This window comes from Scaptodrosophila lebanonensis, unplaced genomic scaffold, assembly GCF_003285725.1.
Source record: "Scaptodrosophila lebanonensis strain 11010-0011.00,11010-0021.00 unplaced genomic scaffold, SlebRS2 tig00000001-arrow-pilon, whole genome shotgun sequence".
Taxonomy (NCBI): domain Eukaryota; kingdom Metazoa; phylum Arthropoda; class Insecta; order Diptera; family Drosophilidae; genus Scaptodrosophila; species Scaptodrosophila lebanonensis.
In genome coordinates, this window is record NW_022060529.1 from 26,061,437 (window position 1) to 26,073,694 (window position 12,258).

Consider the following 12,258-nt stretch of genomic DNA (forward strand, 5'->3'; position numbering starts at 1 on the left):
TATTATAAATTATTCGTAGTGTTAGGGAAAAATGGTAGACCACATGTTATGATTAATGATGAGCATGGCGAGAATACAAGTAATACAAAACAAGTAAAAAAGCTAAAGTCGGGTGTCCCGACTTTGAAATACTCTGTACATATGCTTACAATAATTATAGAAAATAAAAAAATTAAGAAAATAAAAAAAAAAATTTGATCGATTTTACCTCTCTCGGTATTCGAACTCACGTAAAGGGTGTATAATTGCACATTTACATAGCAATTGCGTCTGTGTGAGTGTATGTATGCCTATGCGCATCTATTCGTGTCTGTGTAAGCATTTTCGCAGTCAACCAAACAGCAACATCAACAACAGCCGCGGGCAGCGCTGCAGCAGCGCTGCATCAGCAAATATATTTATGGCTATAACTTCTTGTTAAATCGGTCTATCATAATGAAACTTGGCATACGGACACATAATAACCAACTAGGGGTATTTCCAAAATTTTAGTTCGAAATTCCAAGAATTACGGGAGTTACGATTTGCGGGGTAGAGGGGGGAGGGAGGGGAATTCCAAAATATACATTTTCTGCGTATTCACATAAGGCATCTGGGACTAAAATTTGGTGTTCCTAGGTCTTATAGTCTCCGAGATATAGGCGATTATACGAATGGAAAATCGGGAAAACCCCCATAGGGGGGAAGTGGGGGGGAAAATCAAAAAAATAAAACAAACTCGTATAGAATACACACATAACGCATCTTCGTGCAAAATTTGGTGTCTCTATCTCTTATAGTCTCTGAGATGCAGGTGTTCATACGGACGGACAGACGGACAGACGGACAGACAGACAGACAGGGCTAGATCGACTCGTCTTGTCACGCTGATCAATAATATATATACTTTGTGGGGTCTGCCACGCCTCCTTCTGCCTGTTACATTTTTCAGCTCCCGCAAACCTAATATACTCTTGTACATTTCATGTACAGAGTATAAAAATTCCGTTTCGAGGGCAAACACATATTAATATTTGAGATAAGCCATAGCAGAATACTATATCATGTAGGATGTGGTACTAATAATCATTTAATTTGAAAAATTATTACGATTAAAACTCTAGTCTAATAGCTGTAATAGAAGGTATAGGTTTTACAAATAGTTTTTAAATCATCTTTAGCTTATAAAGATAGTGGAACCAAAATGAATATTGCCAAAATTATTATGTAGCCCAGTTGATTAAATGCAAAGTAACTTAAGGTTGCAAAGCGCTATGAAGGGGGTTTAGCTAAGCCACATACTAACATAAATTTTAAGATCGTTTTATTTCGTTGTTAACATCCCACACGAGTACATTCTGCAACAGCAAGGATGCATATAACTTACATCTTTGGAATTATCGATCAAAGTTAAACTAGTTTGAGGCCAACTCTAAGTTATTAGATAAAATGCATAATTAAATGTTATATAACATGGCACTTTTGTCAGCCTGTGCATAACCAAATTGGAAAATTAAATATTAAAATATATATCTCTGTTTTTATTTTCGCCCACTTTCTTTTCATGACCGTCTTGCGCATCGTCATCGCGAATGCTGACGCCGAATCCGACTCCGACTCCGACGCCGACACCAATGCTGCAGTATGAGCCGATTTATGATTCATCGTCCAGCATACACTACTTGCAGCACATCACGCTGCACGAGTGTCAAGGCGCACACGCCGAGCTAGAGGAGCTGGCACGGGAGCAGGGCCGCCAGTGCATGGGCGCACGGTCGATTCCACTGGCATGCAATGCCATTGTTGCTGCCTGGTCGCGCGGCAGTGAGGTAAGTGCAAGACCAAGAATTGAGCCAACGAGTCGGGGAGACGGAGAGGAGGAGAGTCGGGCAGTGAGGCAGTCAGGCAGTCAGGCGGTCCGGTGGTTCGGTGGTCGTCGTTGCCATGCAATATTCATTTAACATTCTCAAAAGCTTCATTTCAACATGGCCTGGTCTGGCCTGGCCTGGCCCGGCCTTGATCCGGCCAGCCTCCCGCCTTCCGCCTCCTGCCTCCCGGACCCGCCTTTCGCTATGTTTTTCATAATTTCATCAACGCCATAATGCAGTGGCATTGCATGGTCGCCAGGGGGTTGTGAAATGCAATTGAATGGCGTGGCATTGTGTGCATTTAAATTGCCAGGCACAACTTCCGCCGGCTGCTGTCGCCATTCACAAACACATATTTATATGTACTCATATATATGTATGTATGCATACTATGTACGTGCATACATGGAGATAACGATGTACTTGTACATACGTACTATAAGTACGGCAAAATCACATAACATTTAACTTGGCCACTTGCTCTCCATTCGCAGGGCTTCACGTACCCCCACGAAGCTGGGTACCCCATCGAGTCGCGTCAAGCCAAATATTACTTGATGGAAACGCATTACAGCAATTTGAAGCCCGACTTTTCCCAACTGCATGCCAGACAAATGGCGGATAATTCGGGTCTGAAAATCTACTTTACACACGTGCTGCGACCAAACGACGCTGGAATATTGTCAATCGGTGAGTAAATCCAGATGTAACTCTTGCTTTAGGTGGATATAAGTACAATTAAATATTGGATTCTGCGGCAATGAATAGTTCATGCATCTGCGAGAAATATTTACTATATACAAGTATTCTACTCATGAAGTGCAATTTAAAATCGGACCCAAATCAGTGAAAAACATAGACTTAATGTGCCTAGGACTTCGGAAACCTGTGTACCAATTTATTCTCTTGTACTTCACTTTTGTTCATACAGGCGGGCATGACTACATCGACTCGTACTTGGTGCGTCTGCCACGCCAGCTTCTGTGTGTTACTTACATTCGCACTAAACTAAGTAGTATAGCATCTTACCCTGTTGGTACAGGGTATTAAAACATATTCATCACAACTTTTCCATGACCGCCGGGCTACGTAATGTGTATATTACAGCGTATATAGAAAGAGGGTTGAAGGACATATAGTACTAGAAGAAGGTCATAAAGTACTAGAAGAAGGTCATAAAGTTCGACCGACCCGGGTAGCCAGGTGTAGACCGATGTGGTTCAGGGTAAGTGGTGGTGGTCGACAATGTTCAAATACACATAGCTAGTGGATTTATTTTTAGTTGAAATGAAATTTATGAAAAATAAATTTCTTCTACTATACGAGCTTAGTGCGAACATAAAATGTTAAGTATAAAAGCTAGAAAAACAAACTTGGCACCCAGGTCCTTCTAAGTTCCAGAAATGTATACTTTTTTGTTCAAGTCAATTCTAAAGAAAACTAGAGCCTTTACTGTAATCTGTGCCCCTGCTCTGCCAGTAGCTGTTGTTGTTGCTGCGAACACACACACACACACACACACATAGACTCAAAGGAAGAGAATTATCAAATATTGCTTAATGAAAGTATTGACTAAATTGGCAAATGTGAGTACAAATTCAAAGAATTACACGAGTTACGAAAAACACTTTATAACATTATGGGATATTCTATATATTTTCTGTATGTATATATCTTTTTATATTACGAGTAGAGTCATTGAATTAATCGTGTTTTTTCAAAAATTTGTTGGAATACAGAGTAGAGAAGAGTGTGGGCTATTTACTCGTATGAGTCAGGCCTGCTTTATTCTCTAACATTCTATTCTTGTGGGTGTAAGCACAGGGCTGCACCCTTTCGACTATAATTCCTTTCTTCTTTTTCTCAATTCCAGAGAATATTTAGAAAAGTTGCGTACAGGTTGCCCAGCAGCAATTATTTCTCGCATCAGAAGCTAATACACACACATACACATTCATTCTTATGCTATGTAGTATATCGATTTAGCAAAGTAAAGCGAAAATAAAAATAAGATCGGTGCTTTTTGAAGTTACTTAAAGTTGATTGGACCAAAATTTGCATAACTTAAAATCAGGAAAATTATTGGCATTCGTACAATTGTCCTGTTTATTAAAAAAAATCCCCTTCGCCACATCAAGTTTGTTATTAAATTTTTTGTAATCAAATCAGACAATCATCGTGAGATAAATAAGTTTGGCGGAGTCGTGAGTTTTTATGAAGTCATGGATGGTGACTATTCACTTTTATGCACACATTCAAGCACAGCTCTATTATGAATGGAATTGGAGCTCGCAGAACTCGAAGGGAAAACCTAACGTGAAACAAAATAAAAAATACTAAATAAAGCAAATTCTTCTTCTTCTCTCCCTAAGTCTATACTCGGAGGTCTCCCTCGCTCGCTCTCTCTTAAGAGATAACTACAATACCTACTTTAATTTACAATTCGCTGTAAATTTTGTTGTTGCTTTTGTGTTTGTTGTACGGTTTTGCGGGCTTGGTTTTTCTGTTTTCTTTTTCCATTTTGTTGTGTGGTCACCCACAACTGTTGGGCACCAATGGCAGCGACTCCTTCTTGTAATTGTTATTTTACTTTTGTTAGTCACGCAAACCAATATAACTTTTTTACAACCACACACAGACATGAGCCGAAAGCATAGGCACTACGGAATATGGAAACGGGCGTGCAGACGACCGACGAAAAAATCGAACAGTAAAATATTACAGCCTTGTGGAACATTCAGAAATTTATGGGGAGTCGGGAGTCTACATATATTTTAGAATGTTAAGCTCTGGTCTAATCCTACATACAAACAAAATATTAAATACGTGTTCGTCGACCTCAAATGGAAAAAAAATAGTTGGAACATACTTTAATTTCCGAATGACAACAACCTATTTCCTTCGAATTTCAATTAAGGTTAATAGTTTCTTATTAATAGTTATAAATCGAGAATGACTGCAGAATCTCGGAAAGTATAAGAGCTGGCATAAGTAAACATGGTATCCAGGTTGTCCTAAGCCCGAGAAACGTTTCATCCGCTCGCACTCTCACTTTAGTGACTTTTCCATAACTTTTGTAGTTCCTAGCAGTGATATGTACCATAATTGTTTCAATTTAAGCTGATCAGATACCGTTCATCAGTTAAATAGCCCACTCACCCCCTCGGAGCATATTCGCATTTTCTTTTTGCTTGATTTTCGACTGAAAATTTAGCTGGCGATATACGCTAATCAAATTGTCGAAAAAATATTTTCGCCATAAGCGTGACGCGTGTGTGACACAAATTCCCATTTAAAATAATTAGAAAAGTTGCGACCATTTTTGTTGCAGCTGCCAGTTTAATTCCCGGCGAGCGCACTGACAACATGGCGATGCTTGCAGCTGAACATCGCGTCGACGTTTTGTCGATTTGAAATAGTTATGAATCGCGCTCCACTTCAAGCCTGTGCGCCGTGCACTGGTCTGTCGAAGTCAAATAGCCCCGCTTCCGTTCTCGCCAATAATATCTCAGTCGCTCTCACGCACATGGCCAATATTGAATTTGAAATAATGAATGGATATTGGCAAAGGACAGGCAGGGACATGTCCGATGCATATGGCCGGCCAATCGAACCGCCACCGCCATTGCACAATTTTCTCCATCATAAAAACTTGTTCGCTTTAATTTAGCAAAATTTGATAAACGCGCATGAATTGTAATTTTGAATGAAATTGATGATTTCGCTGGAAAACACTTCGATGCGCACATAAAACGTTGATTGATTTTGCTCGCGTGACTTTTTTAAAAAGGCAGCCTGCGAGCGAAAAATACAAATAAAAAAAATAACAATAACAAAAATAACATAAATGCGATAAACGCGCAATGTTTTAAAGCCAAAATGGCATAGTTTAAATTCGGAATGATTTAAACAACACGGGCACTCGGCAAATATATATACAGGATAAACGCGCTTTATGATTATTAATAGAAATAATACGAAATATGCAATGCAAATTTATACGGAATATTGAAAAAGTTTCCTGGCCTGCTGAAAGCTACAATTTCATTACAAAACTGGGGCACGCTGAATTGAAACATAATACGAAGCTTATCCGAACAGAGTTCAATTAAATAAATAGTAGGGCTTCAAATACATGTACATGTACTTGTATAGCATTTAAATGCGTAACATTATGTCGGTGAAGTACCTAAAAAATAGGGAATGGAAATAAGAAAAACTTAATCACTAACAAGCCGGCGATAATATAACATTTCACAGCTTTTAGCAATTTGATATTTGCGAGTGTTTTTAAACTCTGTACCTGCGTTTGCACTGTCCGCCTGACAATCTGTCCGTATGAACACCTCCTCTCTCGCTTTTAGTGATTTTCTCTAACTCCTGTAATTCGTGGAATTTACTCAAATCTCTCCCGATAGAGCTCATTATAACAGTTAAATATTAAAGGAAGTTAAATCCACAAACGTAATCGCTGCATAAGATCTGCCAGAACCGGTTGTTGTTGTTGTTGTTGTTATACCCTGTACCCGTAGGGTAAAAAGGGTATATTAGGTTTGTGCAAAGTATGTAACATACAGAAGGAAGCATCTCCGATCCCATAAAGTATATATATTCTTGATCAGCATGACGAGAGAAATCGATCTAGACATGTCCGTCCGTCTGTCCGTCCGTCTGTCCGTCAGTCTGGATGAACGCAAGGATCTCAGAAACTATAAAAGCTAGAATAACCAAAGTTGGCATCCAGATTCTCCTAGGTCCGAGTAAGGACGAGTTTATTTTATTTTTTTTAATTTCCCCCCCCTTCCCACGCTACAGAATTTCGTCAATAACGTCCACAAACTTTGCACACATAATTTGTATATAATTGTCTATTGTTGTCCAAAATTTTATTCAATTCGGTCAATTTTAAGAAAAGTTATTAGCGAAACAAATTCTCGCCAGTACAACCCCCACAAACTGCAGCAACAAGTTCGCTCTTCTTCTTCCTCTTTTTGCTGCTGCTATGGGCGCATATAACTCAGTGACGGAAGTTTACCTGGGTACAGGGTATTACACTGTCGGGCTTGCTCGACTGTAGCGTTCTCTCTTGTTTTTGCTTTGGCTTAACTTATAATATAATATAACTATATAATTGATCGAAAAATTTTTTTTTTCATTTTTAAGCAACTTCAAAAAAATGGAGGCTGTGACTTCGTATGCTTGTTACCTCAGAACTTTTAGTCTAGGTGAACCAATTTTGATGATTATTTTATTATTTGAAAGCTGGTGTTTCCCAAGTGGTCGCATTTTAATTGTTTGTTCAGAATCGAAATTAAACATTTATTTATTAATTTGTTTATTGTTTAATTTGCTCCAGTTCTGACAATGGCATCCAGAAAAAAACATTTTGGATGCATTATTGAATTTGCATTAAGTATGTGAGCGACAAAGGACGAATAACTCAGAGTCTCGATAACCGATTGCGATAATTGGTTTTTATTGGAAAGGATGTACTTCATGAGAAGTTAGATTAAAGTTTGGTAAGGTTTTTAAAAGTAGGAGATTCTCAATTCGGCAGTATTTATTTTAATGACTGTTACCTCAGAACATTCGAATGGCTGAACCGATTTTGACGATTCTTTTTTAGTGGAAAGGATGTCCTTCAAGGGTAGTTTGATGAGAGTTTGGTTAGGTTCCGATTATGAGACCGTATATTTGAATAGGTAGGTAGTAGTAGGTCTATCCATATTCAGACGAATTGGTTATGGTTATTGGTTATTGGTACTTCAGATACAAAAAAATAAGAAAAATTAAAAAAACCGACTTAAATATTAAAAAACGAATTTAAAACAAATTAATAGGCGTTAAAAAGTAAAAAATACTTGCGTATTCTTCTACAATAATGTAGGTACAATTATTGTTATTTTTGGAGTAGGTGTCATTAATTCTAAAGCAAGTTATTTAGGAAAAAACTTCACTCCGGTAATACGCCCACAGGCAGCAAGTTGTTCGTCTTCTTCTTATTTTTGCTTCTGTTATGGGCGCATATAAATCTCTTGCCTTCTATTACTTATGGTCAACATTTAATTGAAAATGGTCTGGCAGGATTGACAAACAAAAGAAAACATTTGATGCGCTTTTACGTGGTCTCATTTTGTTCGTCCATAATCGATCCACCTCTATCTGTATGTACATAGGTGTGTTTCTGATCAGACTTAAATAAATGCGATGATTTTAAACAGAAATTCATTGCCTCCTTGCTCACTATTTGCATGCAATCCGAAGGGTTTCCCACGAGTATTTTGATTGGCATACTGGAGCACAAACACACACCCGTGTGCCTGAACCCACCCACACAACAATTGGAATGCCAGACGCAATAGCAACAAGGACAGCAAAAATGTGGCACTCATGAATTGCAAATATTTTTTTAACATGTGAGGGGATATGCGGCGGCATAGGGGCGTATTCGCAATATTTTACAGCCAGTCTCGCTGAATTTAACAAATTGTAAACAAATTAAGTTAAGGCAACACAAAAGTGGCCGAGAGTAAGCGTATAATTTGATTGCCGAAAACTTCAAAACCGTAAACACGAATCTTTAATTGATGTGAGGGTGGGGGAAAGCTAGAAGGCTGTACAAGCACATGAGTGTGTGTGACAAAGTTGTGAACCTTTCAAAGCATCAAATTTAATGTAATTACATGTTCTAAGCAAATTGCATTAAAAATCAGCGTTCAAAGTTAAAAAGAGTGCCAGACAGCGTTGTTCATACGAGTACATATAGTATAGCCTTGTGTGTGGCTGTTAACCGCCGAGTATTTATCGCGTCGAGAGCATTTTCAAACAGCCACAGCTGTCACAGGTGCCTGTTTCAGGCCCCCTTCCCCCTTGTGGGCCATCAGTACGTAATTTAAGTCGGTAATTAAGAGCGTAACACATTTTTCAACGCATATTTCGCAGGCATGGACCCGAACTGGCGCCACATCATTCCGCCCGGCCAGAAGCGCGTCATATCCGAGGGCCAATGCATCGAGGACTGCACAGGCTATGCGTTTCCACCGCAAGGCATTAACATTTTCGCGGTTATGATGCGCACCCACCAAATCGGCAAGGAGGTGAAGCTGCGCCAGGTGAGTGTCGAGCCTTTAACGTTTTATGTACATAAGTGAATGGGGGGTATCGGCGCCAACGCAAACCTCTTTCGACAGCCATTAACACACGTCGATGCAAAATATTTACCTCAATGCTAATGAGCAAACTTATTGCAGATTCGCCAAACCGAGGAGCTTCCGCCCGTTGCACACGATAGCAACATAGACGTCGCCTATCAAGACTTTCGTCGCCTGCCCCAGTCGGTGCATTCCTTGCCCGGCGACAGACTCATAGCCGAATGCATTTATGACAGTTCGTCACGAAAGGCAATTACGCTGGGTAAGTGTTTCCATTCTCGCAGCTGCTCCCCGATGGCCATGTGCCGAACAATCAACCGCCCCAAGAAAGCAAATAGAGCACATACCCATAAAATAAAATAAAAGCTGCCCTTGCCTTGCCGTTGCAAAATTTGTAGCACAAAGCAAAAGCACGGGGAAAAACCCGTGTGGTATGGTGTGCAAGGCGTTGTTAGCGACTCGCACTGCCACCTAGTATTGGTACGAAGATGCTCAATACCTAGAGACTATCCAGAGAGACCCCAACCCAAGCGCTCCCTGGAATGGAGCTTAAATCCACGAACCGGAAGGACTCGAACGAGCAAGCCGTTCTGTAAACAAGCTATGGCGGCTACAGCAACGTCAAGCAATTGTCGGAATGACACATTTAAATCAGAACAACGATATGCGACGAGACAGCGTGGGAGATGGCAACAAAGAAGGCGAACGAGGAGGACGGTGACGATTGCTCTGCACATGGCACATAAAATGAGAACAAGCACGAAAATCAGAAGGAAGACATGGAACTGCAACGACGAGCCACTGGCAAAAACGACGATGGCGGCGACAGCTATTTTGTAAAGTCGATGTCATTACTTAGCGAAACGGCTGGCAGGTGTAAGACAGGTGGAGGCATAGAGAGGATTAAACTGCTGACTCCGAACAGAGAACAATGAACTCGTATGATCCGTAGGATATTGATATTTTGAGTGCGATACAAAATATTACACGCAATTTAAATTTGTTATAAAAACGATGACCCCAAATATATACAAAAAGTTTTTTAAAATGATCACGAGCCTGACAAAGAATCAATGCTTAACATTTTTGCTGAAAAATACTTTGATAATGAGTACTCGATTTCCGATGTTTACCGACAATCATCGATATCTTTGGCAAAAATATCGTAAGCTTAATTTTAAAAATAATTAAAACCAAACGGAATGTTATTGGAGACTCAAGAACTAAAACCAAATCTAAATTTCACATAAATAGCGAAGAAAAACAACAAATATAAAGGAGTCGATGCATCGATTTTTTGTCGCGATTTATCGGAATGTAAGCAATGGCACTTGACAGATCGATTTCTTTACAACCCTGCTTGAAAGTTACGCTGATCTCATTTAAAACAACAATAAAATTTAATTTGGTTCTGTTAACGAATAATTTATTTTATTTGGGCATACAAGTATTACAACTAAAATCAATGGAGAAAATTCAATTTAGAAAAAGGCTTGACCCCTCGACTATGTAAGTGAGAGGATTCAGCAGCAAATCTTGCGACTTTTCACAAACTCCAAAAAATAGGCAATAGAAAAGTAAGTAAAGACATTTCTCGAAAGAAAGTTCAGTAAAACATTGAGGCAGCCAGGCGTGCACAAATACAAATATATCTCAGACACCTGCCCGCACTAGGGACTTCCACTGAAATAAAGTAATGACGACGATGCTGAGCTGATGCTAACGATGCAACGGCAGGCAACCGTTGTTGAATTTGTTGCTGGCGTCACAATATCCTTTTTCGCAGCCATCGTCTTCGGGAATATTATGACGGCGCCTGCTGCTTTACTGCCATTGAAGCGGACGCTTAATTTTTGTTTGCCTTTTGTTCGTGCGAGGAGCAATGTTGTGTTCCTGGCCAGCCAGCCAGGAAATTGACAGCGCCATTGCTGTGACTGGATGTTCTTGTGACTGTGCACATTTTTGCATTCTGCGCGTTGTCAGTTGTGCTTTTTTGTCACATTTCTTATGCATTTTTCGCTTCTTCCTTACAGGTGGCCTCACAATGAAGGAGGAGAGCTGCACGGTGCTGACACTTTACTATCCGCGCCAGAAGAGGCTGACAACGTGTCACTCTCTACCGAGTCTGCCCACAGTGTTGCATTCCCTTGGCATCGAGCAACTGGCAACGTAAGTCCTCATAGCATTATTTTATCATGAACTGTATGTTTGTGTGTGTGTACTCGAAAAGACATTTTCTTTGTACAGCTCAATAACTGAAGCCAACCTTAAATTATATGTATTTTGTGCCATTGTGCCAACGGACTTGACAATTCTGCCGCCACTTCTTGTGTATGCGGAAATTCAGTTAATTCCTCTGTTGACTAAAGTTGTTGGTGATTTAATGATGTTGTTGCATAACCAAATCACCGAACGAATTCACACCAGCAAGCCGAAAGGCAGACAGAAAATTGGGTGGCATGAAACGGACGAGAACGAAATCGGGAGTCGTTTGTATGCTGAACTATTTGTATAGTAAACAAAGGAGCCTGAACATCACTCCAGTTGAGATAGGTCAGAGAATAGTCCCCCTCTCCACCCATTGCATAGCTTATTTTAAAAATATTGATTTCTATGAACGTCAAGTGAGTGTTAAGCAAACAGAGCGTACCAGAAATCCAGGCGGCCATTGAACATTACAACTCTGCACTGTCTAATAGGTAGCTGTTCAATGCTGGAATAATCACATCAGGTGCATAAATATTGTAATGGGAGACTCGCATTGAATTAAGCCAAATTTGACCGAGATAAGATGATGTGATTGATGGTAGCTGTCAACTCCTTAACTTTTAATCACCACTTAACCACAACACAAGACAACTTAACGATCGTTTTCAGTACGGTGTTTCTGAAAGCAGCTTAATCAGGCGTGGCAGTGGCTGATGACCCCAAAGGACTCAGCAATGGTTAAACAGACGTTACTAGAATTTGTCGCTTAACTGTTATCGAACTATATACATTACTAAACGAATGGGCTTCCTAGTCACTCATGAACTTCATCACCAGATGGTACACATAAGTATATTGCCTTTTCGTTTTGGATTCGACACAAACAAGCCCCCTCACATTCTTAAGACTCTGTCCCGTCCTGTGCAATCTGCATCTCGTCCTGCTATTGTCACAGCCGTTGCTCTTCTCTTGTTTGTGTCTTTTGTTTATGGCGTTGTTCGTCATTTTGGTGCCTTTTGTCTTGAGACTGTTGAGCCGAACTCGACATGAAT

At 40.0% G+C, this 12,258-nt stretch overlaps 1 protein-coding gene across 1 annotated transcript in view; it reads left to right on the forward strand.

Annotated features, from left to right (window-relative positions):
• The window catches only part of LOC115634051 (MOXD1 homolog 2), a 66,269-nt gene that overhangs the window by 43,774 nt on the left and 10,237 nt on the right, over positions 1–12,258 (forward strand). The window contains exons 4-8 of the mRNA XM_030531596.1: positions 1,623–1,808; positions 2,342–2,537; positions 8,790–8,959; positions 9,098–9,260; positions 11,032–11,167. Of these exons, the coding sequence (XP_030387456.1) occupies positions 1,623–1,808; positions 2,342–2,537; positions 8,790–8,959; positions 9,098–9,260; positions 11,032–11,167 (851 nt within the window). The remainder of the gene's footprint in view (positions 1–1,622; positions 1,809–2,341; positions 2,538–8,789; positions 8,960–9,097; positions 9,261–11,031; positions 11,168–12,258) is intronic.